The sequence below is a fragment of the Taudactylus pleione genome, unplaced genomic scaffold (assembly GCF_031769625.1).
Source record: "Taudactylus pleione unplaced genomic scaffold, aTauple2 ptg000522l, whole genome shotgun sequence".
Classification (NCBI taxonomy): Eukaryota; Metazoa; Chordata; class Amphibia; order Anura; family Myobatrachidae; genus Taudactylus; species Taudactylus pleione.
The window spans coordinates 1482167-1500484 of record NW_028284924.1 but is presented as its reverse complement, the minus strand read 5'-3'; the positions used below and the strand labels follow the sequence as shown (position 1 = coordinate 1500484).

General features: G+C 46.9%; 1 protein-coding gene across 1 annotated transcript in view; it reads right to left on the bottom strand.

The window, feature by feature from the left end:
- TTC7A (tetratricopeptide repeat domain 7A) overlaps positions 1-18318 on the bottom strand; it is a 472360-nt gene that overhangs the window by 218296 nt on the left and 235746 nt on the right. The window contains exon 12 of the mRNA XM_088450682.1: positions 2672-2789. Within this exon, the coding sequence (XP_088306808.1) occupies positions 2672-2789 (118 nt within the window). The remainder of the gene's footprint in view (positions 1-2671; positions 2790-18318) is intronic.

Below are 18318 nucleotides of genomic sequence, written 5' to 3'. Positions count from 1 at the left end.
CTTTTAATAATTTACTACCAAAATGAGAAATGTAGTCAATATTATATAATCCACCATGGCAGTGAAACCAGTAAACACCATTATGAAACAACAGCACATCCCACCATATTGCTATAAAAAAAGAAACAAACCACAATAAAGTAGTAAATTCAGTCTGAAAGCAGTGAGTTATATTTATATTTTACAACATAACCTGGTTACCCGAGGTCTTGTCTAACTTGGGACTGGAAAATATATTTTATGTTTCCAATAGTAGAACTGTCTCCAAGCCCTCACTCCGTCCCAGGGGTTTAATTACCGCTGGAGTTTACAACACATCATTTAAATACAACATACACATTAACAAACAAAATCACTGCAATAAAGAGAAATGTTACAGAGGAAAATAGAGTACAGGTTTCCCTTTTCTTTTTTCTTTTTTACTACATTGATTGTTCCATTGTGAGTAAATGGTGGGACAAGGGAGACACTGATGCTCAACCAGCCACAACAGTGCCTAAACTTGTTCATTAAAGTTTAACCCATGGAGGGATCTTGAGGTATTTTCTGTTCTGTAAGCACACGTCATTCAATTTGGAGACTTTGAGGACCCTCACATGTAGAATAACAGGATTTATATAGGTCCCTGCCAGAGTCCGGGCTTGACTTACTGGTGTTGGCTTCCACACTCAGCTGTCTCCTTCAGTCGGCACCCTGCTCTGAGTTGACTGGGCACACAGTTTTGATGCTTCCTGTACCCAGTGTCTCGCTCTCTCCTATGTGCGGTCATCAGCTAGCTACTGACTTGGCACTTGGTGCTGAACTCAAACCCTGTCTGCTATAAAAACCCCACACTGACACTAGCACAGTACCAGAGTGTTAAGGTGCCCACACACATACCGATGTCCTCACGATACGATTTTATGGCCAATTTCCTCATGAACTTTCACGGGAGCTCCCTTGCCGTCGTGATCACGATTTGGAGTTAAAAATGTCCAATCTGACTAAAGATCTATCTTGCAGCCAATGCATTGTATCCCAGATTGGCTAATCTGCCCTACAGCACGGCAGATCAGAAGATGTGATACACGACGAGCGGGGACGCGCATCGGCATCGTGCTCGTGAGTATAAACTCACGATTTGTACTTTTTTTACCCGATTCGTCGTCACGATTCGTCGAAATCGGCCAAATCGTGTAAAATGTCGCTATGTGTGTGGGCACCTTTAGGCTCACCTTCCTGTGCTCGGGAGTTATTGTTCCAGATTCCTGAATGCTTCTCCTCGTGTACTGATTTGTCTTATTTTCTGACTTAGCTTCCCGTGTGCTGTTCTGACACTGTACTATGGATTCCGGTATTCGATCTGTGCCTTGTCCGTCTTGTTCTTCTGCATTGGTTCCGGTTACCAGCCTGTCACCATAGGTACCCACTCAGATGGCCGCAACCTGCACGTTGAGCACAGAGAAGCCTAGATCTCCTTGGACGGTCTTTGGAAAGTCCACTGGTACATTACACTCTGCTCCTGGGTAGCGCCAAACCTAGTTGGCAGTAGACATCCATTAATAGTCCCTGAGATTGTGGTAATAAAAATGTTTTTTGCCAAAAATAAATGTACAAAATTCTGCAAGCTGATCAGGCCTGGATGGTGATATCTTCTCACCAATGAACCACTATGACCAGCAGGTAATGGGCTTGCATGACACTTGGCCTGTACTCTAATATAATATTGGAGTGTATAGCGCCTACCGTTATATTGGAGCTTTTACAATCTGATGTCTCTATAGAAATAGTTGGCTTTCGTTCCGGAGTCAGAAGTCGCCTGGCTCTATCTGTGACTATAATATGGGAGAGTCACCACTGGTAAAATATAATAGAATGTACAGTAGTATAACATTACACCTCCATCACTTGCTCTATAAGCATCAGCAATCTAGAATTAATCAGTCTAGGTACAAGTGTGTAACCTTTTCTTTTGTCTGCAACTCTTATTAATTCTGTAAATCTATTTTGTAAAATAGGGTCTAGTTTTAACTAAAAATATATTTATTTTTCATTATTCATACATTATTATTATAGTGTTGCTGCAAATAGTACACAGGAGGGTGGGAAGTTATCTAAATAAAAAATATTAAAGCCTGATTAGTAGATAGTTTACTAGTTGGCGGGACATAGAAGGACTGCACAGCGATTATAGTGGGGGCTCATTGTATAAAAGGTATGAGGAGTTGAAATTTAAAAACATAAAGGGTAATGACTCATATTATTCTCTATTATACACGCCATAGGATGCAACTCTGCAGACAATACAAGGTAGTTAGTCCAATAATTACAGCACATGCTTGGAATGTCGGATAACAATCTGAACGACTTATTATCTGGCATTGGAAAACGTGGTAGGCAATGATATAGTGTCAGACACCAAGCGCCAGCTTTGTTTCTTTTCTGGTAGCGTCAGACATATTGCATATAGCATCGTAAACACATTATACAATATGTACATTATATCAGTTATTTCCACCATATTTATCTACTGGGAACTGTGATAAAGCAAATTATATCTGACTCATCATTATTACCCCATTAATTAGGAGATATGTATGTAAGTATAAACACTTCAATATTAGGCATATTAATCCTTTACGTGTCCATTTTCACCTTACTGTAGGTACAAGTTAGTGAGAAGAGACCTCACCATCGCTAGCTTGAAGGCTGTACACCAGTCCCAAGGCCAGATATCCTTTAGCAAGTGAGTCTCCTGCTTCTTCTCCCATGTCTGTTACTTGTTTTGCGAAATTCTCCCCTTCTTCCAGCTGCAAAACCACGGAAATAATTAAATGTGTTTCTTACGCAAAATTAGCATGGATAAGAATCGCAGCATGTGAATGGACATCATCGTATCAGAGGAAAGTCTAATATGGCAATGTCATGCACAATGTAATCTACAGTGGTCAGCCAGCCAGGCATTTCTATTCTGCTCTATTGCCCCTTAGGCTGGAAACAGACCTGAATAGTAACATATGAGACTAAGGACCTGATTCAGAGCCGCTCGCAAGCGCTATGCGCTTGCAAGCGGCCTGATGGTACGCGCATGCTTCGTTCTGCACGTGCGCAAACTACTCTGTGCGATGGCAGCCCGCTCACTCGCCCAGCAAAGACAGCCCAGTGAAATGAGTGACAGGAGAGGCCGTTTGTGGGTGGTAACGGGCAGGACACTAATAACGGGGGAGTGAAGGTGCGAACGCAGGCGTGCCTGGGTGTTTCAACGCCGTTTTTAAGGCGTGCACAATTAACAGGCAGCATCACAGTACATGTCACATGCCTGTTTTTTACACTGAAGTCCTCGCAGTGCTTGCGGTAGGGTAAGACAACCACAAGCGCTGCGATCGCATCCGATGGTGCTTGATGTACCAATGTTTTAAAACACTTCCTAGAGATGACGTGCGCTAGTGGGCGTCTCTACATACGCTAGTGGGTGTCTGCATACACAGAGCGATTGCTCGCACCGCCAAAGTGGGTGTGCTCATGCCTTGGCGAGCGAGCGCTTCCCATGGCGTCACTTTAACAAATTTGCATACGCTGGATGCGAGCGATCGTATCTGGCGAGCGTCTCTGTATCAGGTCCTAAGGCCCACTCTCCTTGCCAGGCAAAGGTAGGTTCCAACTGATCAGGGAATAACTGGGACAAGCAGATTATCCCAAAATGGGTAATATTAGAGCTTGGGTGTCTATGAATGGAGGGGGAACAGCGAAAGTTACATATGACGTAGGATCTCCCATTGGGTGTATCTGCACCCAGGATTACACGCATGTTGTGGTTATCTGTTGCTCATATCCTGCCATTAGACGTGATTCCTATGCCTGCACCTGACACATTCACATATTAAGGCATGATTACATCTATCCATACTGCCGTGCCTGCCATTTATGATTAATGCAGCTGTCTCAGAGCACTACTGTTTGAGGTTAGAGTCACGTCTGCACCACATCTAAAAGAGGCCTTAGAGTGTTTATAAGGTACTTGTATATTGTGCCTGTTATATGCCAGGTAACTAGTTATCATGCCCGGCATTGAAGGTTTTCTCTCCTCTGTCTCTCATCCCTGCCCCCCTCATTGCCCCCTTCTTCCTGTTTGTCACTTCTGTCCCACCTCCCCCGTCTCTCATTTCTGTTCCTCTCACCTCCCTGTCTCCCAGACTCTCGTTTCTGACCCCATTACCCCGTTACAGGGGGTCTTCCCATCTCTGTCCATCCCCCGTCTCTCATCTCTGTCCACCCCATCATCTCTGTCTTACCCTCTCGTTTTTGTTCCACCCCCGTCTTTCTGTCTCTCATCTCTGTCCCTCCCTGTCCCTCATATCTGTCCCCCCCCATAATTTCTGGCTTACCCTCTCGTTTTTGTCCCACCCCCGTCTTTCTGTCTCTCATCTCTGTCCCTCCCTGTCTCTCATCTCTGTCCACCCCATCATCTCTGTCTTACCCTCTCGTTTTTGTTCCACCCCCCGTCTTTCTGTCTCTCATTTCTGTCCCCCTTTGCCCTCCGTCTCCCTGTATCTCATATCTCATCTCTGTCCTCCTCATTATCTCTCATTGCTATCACTTATATGACCCCCCTCCTCTATGTCTCATCTCTGTCCCCCTCATCTCCCCTTCTCTCATATCTTTCCTTTTCACCCCGCCATTTCTCCTGTCTCTCCCCTTCACGCCCCCATCTCTGTCCCTAATGTCAGTTTCTCTCATCTCTGCCCCCGCCTCCCCTTTTCCCCACTGTCAGTTTCTCTTATCTCTGTCCCCCTCCTCCGTCTTTCATCTCATTGGTCGCAGGGGGGGGGGGTTGCTGTTAAAACAGGACCGGTCTCTCCTATCAGCACCTGCAGCCACCCCCCAGTGGTGCTGACAGGAAGGAACAGTCCTGTGCTTACAGCGCTGGGGGGTGATAATGGAAGTAAGGCTGTACCTGGAAGTCTTCCAGACAGTGAGGGATGGAGGGGGGCTCTCTGCAGATAGACACCCGCTGTAGGAGATTATGGGGTCTATTTACTAAGCAGTGTTAAGAGAGAGTGAAAAGTGATAAGGTGCCAGCCAATCCTAACACTGCTTAGTAAATAGACCCCTATATAATAGATACCTCTCAACATATAAACATGGCTCTAATCTGCCCAAACCTCAATCCGCTCAGAAATGCCCCCTGGGAGTAAACCTCTATCCAATTTTGTGCAAATGCCACTCGTTCAAGGGCTGCGAATGGGAACTGATCCGCTGAAATCAGGACAATTGTGAAATTTGATAATGTAAGAGTAATTCAGTGACCAAACTAAGTAAGGTCCTGATTCAGAGGCGGATGGAATGCCGACACTGCTACTGCGTATGTGCAAAATATTCTGAAAACCCCTATGGCGCTACTCTGAGTGCACGCACTAATGCGATGTTGCGTACAGGGGCGATGGTATCAGAACTGACGAAGGAAAATCATGGGTGAGCGTGTTATTAGGGATAATGGCCCTCATTCAGAGCCGTACGCTCTGAGCAGAGCGCACGCTCTGCATGAGGGCCGGGCTCCATTTTCATGGAGCGTCCTCCTGGACGCTCGTATAGCTGTGGGTCACCACCCACAGGCTATACGAGCGTGCATTTTGATGGCCGCGATGGTCGTGACCATCGCGACCATCGAAATTGCGAGCCGGAGCCTGCGGTTGAGGTTTTCAACCGCAAGCTCCGGAGTGATTTTGGCTCTATCAGAGCCAAAATCACTCCCACTGACATCACTAGTGATGTCAGTGGGCCGGCTTCTGACGGGAGGCGTTCCCGTGGGAACGCCCCCGTCAGGGAGGCACGCCCCCGGCACGCCCACCAAAGGGGGCGTGCTGTCAATCAACATTGACAGCACGCCCCCTTTGATCGGACACAACGAGCGAAGGAAAGTCCTTCGCTCGTCGCGTCTGGCGCATGCGCACGACGGAGCTCCCTCCGTCGTGCACATGCTCAGTGCAGACCATCGACCCACTTGCGAGCGGACAGCCGCTCGCGAGTGGGTCTGAATCAGGCCCAATGTCAGCAGGACCTTACAGAATAGTCATATGCTGCATACTAATATACCTGAAATGTAGCACGTGAGACACCAGGAAGGCAAACAAAAGGCTAATGGAAGAGAGAATTATTTAGTGAATCATTACAGATCGCAAAAGCAATCGCAGCTGCGATTAAGCACGCACATCTGCTGCGAAAATATGTTAATGTCTGCAGCCGTCGCACAGCCAGCATAGAGATGCCCACTATCGCTATCTCACATCCGTAATACCTAGCAGTCCTGCGTATATATCGGGAACATCGAGTAATGTCGGCCCCTCATGCACAATTACAACAGGTCAGACCTTACTCAGAAATTGCTCGCCTCGTTGTACGCAGTGAGTACTCAAGCTGCGTATGTCATCGCAGTGACTAATCTTTGCACGCCCAAGCAACGGTGTTCAAACAGACAGGCACGTCTGCGTTTCTCCAACCACTCCCCCACCACCACCCCCAAACGCTGACCTCCCGTCACTCACTCTACAGTGGCTTTGTATCTGAGTAGGTGATCGCAGTGGGTGACACCCGATGCAGCAGCTCGGTTGGTCGGAGGTCTTTTGCGCACTGCAGGTGCGCTGGTACGTGGCTTAGTGGAAGGGGTGTGGCATCGCTCCATGGAACCACGCCCCTTATGTGTGCCGATCTAGGGGGCGTTAGCACCCCCTCTCCACCCCCCTGTTCTCGGCACACAGTGGGCTTACCGAGCGCTCCAGCAGCTGCTCGGGCAGCCCACAGTCTCTCCCCTGCCTCTCTCCGCGTTCTGGATTCTTGGTGACACCACCCTACGGGGTGACACCTAAATGGTGTCATCCCCTTGAATGGTGCCCCCCGTGTGGGCCGCCCCCCTTAGTGACGCCAGTTATCGCAATGCTAACTCACGCACTGCGAAGCATACGCATGCGCAGTACGCACCATCAGCCGATCTGTGTAAGCTGTTGCAGCAGCAGATCACAGAAGCTGGCAGCAGGCATCTTTATACACAAGACTCCTCCTGCAACATTAGCATCGCTGCTGGGTCCAAAGACGATGCTAAAAGCGTACAAGTCGGAATCAGGCTGCTGATTACCCGATGATAGGCTCTTCATGGTTTAAATAGTGTATATAGGGGGTCATTCAGACCCACTCGTGAGCGGCAGTACACTCGCAAGTGGGTCGATGGTCCCCACTGCGCATGCGCACAACGGAGGGAGCTCCGTCGTGCGCATGCGCGAGACCCAGCGAGCGAAGGACTTTCCATCGCTCCAGGTCACGCACCAAAGGGGGCGTGCTGTCGATGTTGATTGACAGCACGCCCCCTTTGGTGGGCGTGCCTGCCAGACGGAGGTGTTCCCATGGGAACGCCTACCGTCTGAAGCCGGCCCCACTGACATCACTAGTGATGTCAGTGGGAGTGATTTTGGCTCTGATAGAGCCAAAATTACTCCAGGGCTTGTGGTTGAGAAACCCGACCACAGGGTTTCACTCGCAAGTCCGATGGTCGCGATGGTCAAGACCATGGCGACCATCTTGTTGCACGCTCGTATATGCTGTGGGTGGTGACCCACAGCTATACGAGCGTCCAGGAGGACGCTCCATATTAATGGAGGAGGGCCCTGATTCAGAGCGAGCGCTCTGGTCAGAGCGTCCGGCTCTGAATGAGGGCCATAGTGCCCTGATCACCGGATGAAGCGTGTACATTTTATACAGGTCTAATAGTGCTGTACTGCAGTTGAATACTGTATCACAGTGTTCAAAATCATCTCAACGTCCAGAAAACCAAACCTATACCAGGTGCAATAGTCCCGTCGTTTGTATTTGGGGCTCCAAAACACAAGAATTTAGCATCTGAACAGATTTGTTCCCTGTTGTTGTACCTGGGACACTGTAAAGGCCCCTACACACTGGACGATATTTTGAACGATATGGCCGATACCGACACATCAGAACGAAAAATCATTCAAATCGTGTGTACGCACTATGCGTGCTCCCGTAGCCTCATCCGTCACATCGTCAGAGCTGCTCTACATGCAGAAAGATCTGTCAATTTCGTTAACGATTCCCCTCAGATCGTGCAGTGTGTACGCACTACCGAACGATCAGGCGATATATCTAACCACCATACGACGCACGATATAAATCGTTTGGTTGTCTGTTAGATTGCACAGTGTGTATGCACTAGATTGTTTGTCCGGGAGTTCAAGGGAAATCGTTGATGACACTGCATCGTTTGCAGGTCGTCTAGTGTGTACCAGGCATTAGAGCGAATGCTACCATGAGAATCATTCCCAACTTGCCAGTACTGCACAGCTTTTAGCTCATTTGATTATTAAATAAATTGAATAACAAAAGATCATTGCTGAAAAAAAAATTGCTTCACCGGTGTGAAGATTATAGGCATGTTAGAGCATTGTAGAGAAGAAAATATTTCCATTAATAATAATTTGCTCAAATAACTGTATATATGAACTGGTTTTTGTATATGTAAGGTCATTGAGGGCAGGTAATCTGAATGCCCTTTTTTTAGGTTTTATTATATTCTTATGATGTAGTGTTAAAATTTGGCCCACACAGATCAATATAAGCTTTGATGCCTTATGATGTCCTATGAGCAGGACAGGATTGGGAAACTAACAGCCTTTGTCTAAAGGTGTGTACACACTGGGCGATATTACTGATTGACTGCACGATTACGACATCGTAATCGTGCAATCGCTCAGTAATCGTGCACAAATCGTGCACTTTTATGTCAGAAACTACCAGCGATGCGCACTCCCGCTGGTCGTTTCCGACACTGTCCATCGCCTGAACATGCAGCACAATCTGCCGATAACGACAGATTGGCACGTTCAGGAATGATGGACAGTGCCTGCACTGAACGACTGATCGTTCAGTGCAGACACTACAGGGAATCAGGAACGACGGTACGATTACGATGTCGTAATCGTACTGTCTTTCCTGATCGCCCAGTGTGTACGCACCTTATGTCTACATATAGATGAGGTGGAGATGCCTGCCTTACTCCTAACACAGCAGGAGTAAACAAAGAACTGTCTAACCAAAAGGTGTATTTAGACTGCAGACAGGAACAGACCAAAGACCATAGTTTTTAGGTTTTGACATAAAATTTATATTTCTATAATAGTTAGGAGTCTTCAAAATCATATCAATATACCTGAAGTCTATGTGCAGGTCGGTTGTGATTTAAGAGTACCTAGGACATATGGTTTTGGAGAAATGAAGGATCTAACAATCACACGGCATGTTTACACTCAAAATAATAATATATAGATTAATGCAAACATACCATATTACATGTAGCTATCACACAGGGAAAATATTGTACAGTTATTTTGGCTTAGGTTAATACTTATGTGGGCAGTCCTAGTATTGATCCTGAGTTAATTAGCAAGCCAGCCAGTCATCAGGAATACTTGCTCATTAAATCACTAGGGGAGCATGTTGCTCTGTGGCAGACTTGGGTGGGGGGCGGGGGTCAATTCTAAGTTGAAGCCTGGACCTGCATTACCTGCCATGCCCCCCCACCAGGATAAGCAGAGTATAATTCTATGTAAATTTATGCCTCTTATTTTGAAATTGCAACGCGTTTGTCTATGTAATCTGTAACCCTTTTCTATATTCCATTTCAATAAGTAAGCAATGTAGTACCTTTTGTAAATAAATGGCTCGATTCAATTCAGCGTGATGCTGCACAGCCCTGGGATGGAGCTCTCAGAGATATTCAATTCGCCATGCTGTTTGGCCCAACTAAAGAATTTCTTCTCGCACCCCTTAGGGTGCTAGAAGAAATCCGACAAAAGTGCCAGCCACGCTGCTGTTTTCCTGGCATTTTAGTCAGAGAATGCCGGTCCTCGCAACTAAACACCCATGTTAAGTTGCAAGAACCGGCTCTTACCAAATTAGCTGGCAACTGTTGGACCAAACAGCGCAGTGAATTGAATAGCTCTGGGAGCTCCTTCCCAGGGTTATTCAGCATTGCGCTGAATTTAATAAAGCCCCTTTCTTAGTCTATTTCATATATGTTCCAGAATCAAGTCTTTGAGGGGGATAGGTACGGAATGCCGGCACTGGGGATCCCGGCGGTCAAAATCCAGATGCCGGCATCCCAACAGGGTTAGCTTACTGACACCTGTTGGTAGGTATCCTAACCCTCCCCCTCTCCCTACCCTAACTCTCCCTCCCCGGTGCCTGAACTTAACCTCCCCCTCCCTGCACTCTAAACCTAACCCTCCCCCCTAGTGCCTAACCCTCCCTCTAGTGCCTAACCTGTAACCCCAACTCCCCTACTTACCTTAGGGATGCTGGCGCCGGGATTCTGACAAGCACCGGCATCCCCTGTACTGGGATACTCAACGTATCCCCTTTGAGGAAGCTATTAGATCACCAAGGTTACCCTAGAATCATTACGTATTGCTAGAAGCAGGGGTAAACCAACTAACTGTCAAATAGTTTGTGTCTATGAGCTTGTGCAATTGTGATAGAGTGTCAGGTGACCTGTGGCCCTTTGTGTATTTACCACAGGTGGTGGCAGAAGAAAAGTGAATAGTACAAAGGGCAGAGTGATAGAATAATCATTTTATTCTACTCGGCTCGGCCCTCACTATAGCAGATCTTCAGGGTCTACACGATCGCAGTCCTGACGCTAGAATAGTACCAGCCAAGGTGAATCAGCTAGTGGATCTTACTGTACATAGACAAGAGTGCAATCTCATGGATACCTACTGGGGACCCTGGCAACTGGAAATTTCAGACTTTTATGCCTTATGCAATATGACCAAAATAGGTTAGTAATATACAGTATACCCAGGATTAGAGTGTTTAATTCAACATAGTGTACACTATATTTCATTTCTATCCTTCTCAGTACACCTGCACCTGAGAGATACCCCAATATCTCTTTACTGGCTGCAAAAATATCACTGTTCAACATAAACTCAGACGTTGGAGAGGTGCGGGTCTTATGTTCCACATAGTACTGCTCCCCTTACACTGTGCCTTATTATTGCTACACAGTTATATCAGAAAGGTACAAATCTTGCTCCTCTTTACTGCACTGTCCTTCAACACAAATCAATCTATAATATACTGGGGGGGAATACAACATTTATTATAGGGCAAAAAGCCCTATGGCCATCTGGAATGGGTATTGTCGACAGTGGATCACTGCTGGTGGTAGCTATCTCCGATGGCAAACACTGCTGGTGAGAGAATTTACCCGATATATAATTTAATGTGTTTCAAATATTTTTTTGTTTCTAGCCATCAAGTGGAGCTGAAAGTCAGGATCTGAGGGGTATTCTAGAGCTTGTAAAAATGAAAAGTGATGGTGTCACCCATAGCAATCAGATTCTGTCTATCATTGTCTAGAATGCAATAGAGAAATTATAGATATAATCTGATTGGTTGCTATGAGCAACACCACCACTTTTCATTTTTAGAAGCTTTAGTAAATCTACCTGAGTTTCCAAGTCTACTGTGCATGCATGAGAGGTGTTCAACGATCAGCCTTATCACCATATATTAATAAAAAGACCCCTAATTTCTGTACTGCCTGAGACACTGACAGAACCCTTCTGCAATCAGAGAAAATCACTTTTGCTGGTTGGGATAATAAAAAGATAATTAAATTTGTTAACCTGTTTGGGTAATATTAAATCGTGAAGCAGACTTTTAATGAAATAATAATAATATTATTATTATCATTATTATTATTATTATTATTAATAATAATAGTAATAACAATAATTTGCACTTAGCAGCACACAAAGCTTGCATATTTGAAATTCAGTACAAAAATTAATAATAATTATTATTGTACTGAATTTGATATATGCAAGCTTTGTGAGTGGCTAAGTGCAAAATTAAAGGTATGTCATCAAGTGAGTTTTTAGTTTAAATTACTACTGCACTATTAAACTCTATACTACAGATAATACAATTACACCAGCGTCTCTTTTGTTTTGGTTTATAGCTCCCTCTTGTTTATAGTTTATGCATTTCTGCTAAATATATGCAGTGCTTACTACATAATAGGGCTCAATCCAATTAGGTGCAAATTACGAGGTGCTGTTTTCTCTGAGCTGAAGCCCTTGGACACCCCCCCCCCTCCCAATGACTAATTAGGCAATTGGAAGTTTCCAATTAGCTTAATTAGTCCAATAATTACATGTCTTTTTTGGGGGTAAAAAAAATAAATGGTCCTGAAGTTGCCCTAAAATTTAATTTTTCATTAGTTTAGGCACCCCAAATTTAATTACAATATTTTTTTTATTGAAAAATATATATATTTTTTAGCATTTTTTTTTATTTTTCAAGGTGCCCTCAAAGTACTTTCCAAATCACCTTTTTTCCTATTTTTTAAATTTTTCGTTTAATTCGTTTGAGATTAAATGAAAATAGTTTGCTATTTACCTTTTTTTTAAAAAAAAAGCACAACTCAGCCACTTGACACCATTTAAAAAACCTACAGTACCTTCCTAATGCTCACACACAACCTTCTATACGGTCCTGCTAACAAAATTATAAATTTTGGGGGGTCCAAGATGGTCTCCCCACTTTTCCATGCATTTCTCTCGCATCTCATTTGGCAGTCAATTCGCAAACCTCCGCTGCGAGTACCGCAAATAGGCATTTTTGGATTGGAGAATTCTCGGGAGCACGCATTCGTGCTAAGGCCCTCATTCAGAGCCACTCGCTATCGGCAGTACGCTCGTTCCGAGCGATGTTCGCACATCTGCGCATGCGTACGGTTTTTAGTACGCATGCGCGAACCAGTCAGTGCGGCCGAAAATAATTTGTACGCAATATAGCGAGTGCCGGCTACTTTGAGTGACAGAATGAGGCGTATGTGGGTGGTAACAGGGAAAGGTGCGTGAAAACGGGGAGTGGAGATCCGAACGCAGGCGTGCTTAACAGTCAAAACGGGCGTTTTATGGGTGTGCATAATTAATACAGCAGCGTCACTGACCACGTCACTTGGTTTTTTTTAACTAAGAACTGCTCGCAAAATAGCGGTTGAAAAAACCAACCACAAGAATAGCGAGCAGTTCATATCCTGTTCGATGTACTCGATTAATCTAATAAATAGCGGACATGACGTATGGTGCGAGCGGCCAGGGGGCGTTTTTAAGAAATAAAAGAGCGTATGTTTTGCTCAGACTTAGAGGTGTGAACAGACTGCAATGTGCGAACGGATCATTTGCATAGCCACCCCTTGTTTTTGAACGAACGAACGCAAATAGCGAACGGCTCTGAATGAGGGCCTAAGTCTGCGAATTTCAAGAAACAAACTCGCTAGTCACAATTTGCTCCTAAATTGGATTGACCCCATAGTTATAGTAGTGACTGCACTATATCTCAGTGGGAATCCACTGTTTCAGATCATTTAATCAAAACAATAGTAAAAGAAGTACTATGTAACATCTACTTGTTTGAACTGCAACAAAACATAAGGAATATTGACTATCTGATCTGCTACTCTATAGATAAAGGTTCCATACCTTTGTGTTTGGACCCTAAATAGGACAGAATCTGTCTTTGGCGTCCACCAGTTGTGAGACATTTTCATATATTCTCTTGGGAACTGAGGGCCTGATTCAGACCCGCTTGCGAGCGCTGAGCGCTCGCAAGCGGGTGGATTTTGCCCAAGTGCGCATGCGCACGACGGAGGCGGCTCCGACGTGTGCATGCGAGAGACCCGAATAACGACGGCCAAGCCCTCGTTATGGGTCTCGCACCAAAGGGGGCGTGCTGTCGATGGTAATTGACAGCACGCCCCCTTTGGTGGGCGTGCCGGGGGCGTGGCTGCCCAGACGGAGGCGTTCCCATGGGAACGCCTACCATCTGGGGCCGGCCCCACTGACATCACTAGTGATGTCAGTGGGAGTGCTTTTGGCTCTGATAGAGCCAAAAGCACTCCAGGGCTTGCGGCAGCGAGACCCTACCGCAGGGTCTCGTCGCAAGCCCGATGACCATCATTTTGGGCGCTCACTATAGCTATGGGTGGTCACCCACAGCTATGCGAGCGGCCAGGAGGCCACTCCAAAAAGGAGCAGGGACGGCCCTGATTCAGAGCGAGAGCTCTGTCAGAGCGTCCGCCTCTGAATCAGGGCCTGATTCTTTTGGGTAGAACACTTGGGTTTTAGGGGCAAAAGCACACAGACACTTGGGGTTCTAAAACAAAATCATACTGACACTTGGAGATCCAGAACTGACAGGACAATGGCACACTGACACTTGGGGTTCCAGAACAATAGCACCCTGACACTTGGGGTTTCAGAACAATAGCATACTGACACTTAGGGTAACAGAATAATAGCACAATGACTCTTGGGGTTCCAGACCAACAGCACACTGACAGTTGGGATTTCAGAACAATGGACACTGAGTCTCATTCAGACCCGCTCGCGAGCGCAGGACGCTCGCAAGTGGGTCGATGGTACCCAAATGCGCATGCGCACGACGGAGGGAGCTCCGTTGTGCGCATGCACGAGACCCGAAATGGTTCTCGCACTAAAGGGGGCGTGCTGTCGATGGTGACTGACAGCACGCCCCCTTTAGTGGGCGTGCCGGGGGCGTGGTTGCCAGACGGAGGCGTTCCCATGGGAACGCCTACCGTCTGGGTCCGGCCCCACTGACATCACTAGTGATGTCAGTGGGAGTGATTTTGGCTCTGATAGAGCCAAAATCACTCCTGGGCTTGCAGCAGCGAGACCCTACCGCAGGGTCTCGTCGCAAGCACGATGGTCGCGATGGTCTTGACCATCGCCACCATCATCATGGACGCTCGCATAAGCTGTGGGTGGTCACCCACAGCTATGCGAGCGTCCAAGAGGCAGCTCCATTTTCAGGTAGGAGGGCCCTGATTCAGAGCGAGCGCTCTGGTCAGAGCGTCCAGCTCTGAATCAGGCCCACTGACATTTGGGGGTAAATTTACGAACCAGTGATTTTGTGTCTATTTCAAAACCGATGGTCATCAACAGGTATTGATGCCGAATTGCAGTCTAAAAAAAACAGGATTTACTGTGCATCGGTTTTACCTGTCCTTTGAAATCTGTGGTCGTTACCTGTCGGATTTCAAACCTTTATACCGCAGCTGATCCAAAGACAGACCTGCCGTCAATCAGCTGTATGAGGTGAAGCACTGCACAGATCACTATGATCTGTGCAGGCTTGGTTAGGTTAAAAAGGAGAGTTATGGTAAAACTTACCCTTGTTAACTATCCTTCTTCGAAGTCTATAGGGTCCACAGGGAAACAATATTTGGAGAACTGGACACCAACAGCAAAGCTTTTTTCAATCCCTGGATGCTCCAGTCCTTCCCCCTATACCCCGCCCACAGCCTGTAGGCAACTCAGTTTTGTTAACAAGCATAAGGCAGGAGCAGGATAGGAGAGAAAGTAGACTGGTACACTGAAGAATCACACTTTCACACAGAAAAGGAAACAAGTGACCAAGAGAATAAAGCCATAGAAGTCAGATGCGTCAGAGCGGGTGCCCTGTGGACCCTATGGACTTCAAAGAAAGAGAGTTAACAAGGGTAAGTTTTACCATAACTTTCCTTTTCTTCTTCGGGGTCCATAGGGCTCCACAGAAAGACAATGGGGATGTCCCAAAGTAGTTGTTCAAGGGCGGGGACGCTCCTGAGTTGAGAGGAGAACTCGGCGCCCGAAGGAAGCATTCTGAGAGGCAAATGTATCAAAGGCAAGAAAGGTGTGGACAGAAAGCCACATGTACGCCTTGCGTAGTTGTTCAGCAGACGCGACACGGCGGGATGCCCACGAGGGACCCACAGAGCTAGTAGAATGAGCAGATACTGTAGCCGGCACAGGAAGGCAAGTCTGCGTGTAAGCCTGTGAGATAGTCATGGGAAGCCATCTGGCCAGAGTCAGTTTCTTAGTCGGCCATCCCTTCTTGTGGAATCCATATAGGACAAAGAGGGATTCCAATGTCCTGATGGCACTAATATGGTCCATGTAGTTCCTCAGAGCATGGAACCCATCCAAAGAGGCCTCACCTACCGAGAGGTCTGGTGATTGAAAGGCCAGAACCACAATTTCCTCATTGACATGGAAACGAGAGACCACTTGGGAAGGAAGCAAGGGCGCATTCGAAGAGCAGCCCTGTCCAGTTGAAAGATTAGAAATGGGGAGAGACAGGAAAGCGCCCCTGAATCCGATACCCTACAGGCATATGAATTAGCTTGAGGAAACAGAGTCTTCGCAGTGAGCCATTTGACATCTACTGAATCCAGGGGTTCGAATGGAGGATCCTAAAGTGCGTGGAGAACTGCTGACAAATCCCAAGGAGCCACAGGAGCGACAAAGGGAGGTTGTAGGAAGGTGTGAACATCTCGTGGAGGAGCAATTCTGAGCTGGAACCAGATGGACAGAGCAGAGACATGCACTTTAAGAGTGGCTAGGCAGAGTCCGAGATCCAATCCAGCTTGAAGAAAGGCAAACCCTAGAAACCCTAAAAACCTGAGAGTCAAATGTTCTAGTAGCACACCACTGGAAATATGTATGAAACACCTGGTGATATATCCTGGCAGAGGCACCTAAGCATGGTTTGGACTACAAAGCTAGAAAACCCTTTAGATCTTAGGAGGGATGTTTCAAGAGCCAAGTCGTTAAAGATAGATGGGCCAGGTACGGATGTAGACAGGGACCCTGGGACAACAGGTCCTGTCATAGAGGAAGTTGGAAAGGAACATCTATGGAGAGATTTTGAAGATCGGAGAACCAATGGCGTCTGGGCCAAGCCGGAGCTACCAACAGGACCGTGCACCCTTCTTGCTTGAACTTACGAAGAACTCGAGGCAGAAGGGAGACTGGAGGTAAAAGGTATGCCAAATGGAAGGTCCACTTCACAGATAATGCGTCCACGAAGGCTGTGTCGGGGTCACTCGTCCTGTCCCCATACACTGGAAGCTTGTGGTTGTGTCGTGAGGCCATGAGGTCCACGTCCGGTAGGCCCCATTTGTCCACCAGGAGTTGAAAGACTTTTGGATTGAGAGACCACTCCCCTGCATGCACGTCAAGACGGCTGAGGAAATCCGCCTCCCAATTAAGAATCCCCAGGATGAACACTGCAGAGATGGCTGGGAAATGGCGTTCGGCCCATGTGAGAATGCGGGACACTTCTGCCATTGTTGATCGACTTCGAGTGCCTCCTTGGTGACTGAGGTAGGCCACTGCTGTGGCGTTGTCAGACTGTACTTGTACTGGCTTGCCCTGAAGAATATCCTGAGCCAGAGTGAGGGCTTTGTAAATGGCTTGGAGTTCCAGGACGTTGATTGGTAAGATCACCTCGGCTTGAGTCCAGGGTCCTTGGAAGGAGTGCTGGCTGGTCACTGCGCCCCACCCGCAGAGGATTGCATCTGTGGTGAGGGTGTGTCCAGTCCGGGATCCAAATGGGGCAACCCTTGTTTAGGTGGGACGTCTGTAGCCACCAGGATAGGGACAAACGTCCCTCTGGAGAGATGACCATCATCTGGGGTCTGAGCAGGTGAGGCAGCCCGTTCCACCTGTAGGGGCCTGGAGTGAAACTGAGCAAACTCCACCATGTCAAAGGTGGACACCATGGATCCCAAGGACTGCATTGCCACTTGGCAACTGTGGAGTAATCTGCACACTCGGTGCTGTAGTACAAAGATTTTGTATGCTGTCAGGAAGATTCTCAGAGCCTGAGAGTCCAGGAAGGCTCCCAGATGTACCATTCTTTGAGAAGGGGGTCAGGGAAGACTTTTTCCAGTTGATCAGCCAACCGTGCGTTTGTAGAAAGGCAATGGTTAATTGTAGACGGCGGTGAAGAATTTCTGGGGAGCTTGCTAAGAGCAAGAGATCGTCCAAGTATGGGAGCAGTCTGATCCCCTGACGACGAAGATAGGCTGCCATAACTTCCATGAACTAGGCAAAGACCAGAGGAGCTGTAGAATGCCCAAAAGGCAGTGCTTGAAATTTGTAATGTTGCTGTAGTACAGCAAACCGGAGATACTGCTGATGAGAAGACACTATAAGTACATGTAGGTAAGCGTCCTGAATGCCCAGAGACACCATAAAGTTCCCAGGCTCCATGGCCAGGACAATAATGCATAGGGTTTCCATACGAAACCTGGGCACCCTGATAAACTTGTTCAGAGACTTGAGGTTGAGGATAGGCCGATGAGACCCGTTGGGCTTATGAACTAATAAAAGGGTAGAATAATAGCCCTTTACTCACTGTGAGGAGGGGACTGGAATTATTACCCCTGAGAGCAGTTAGGACTGAATGGCCTTCTGG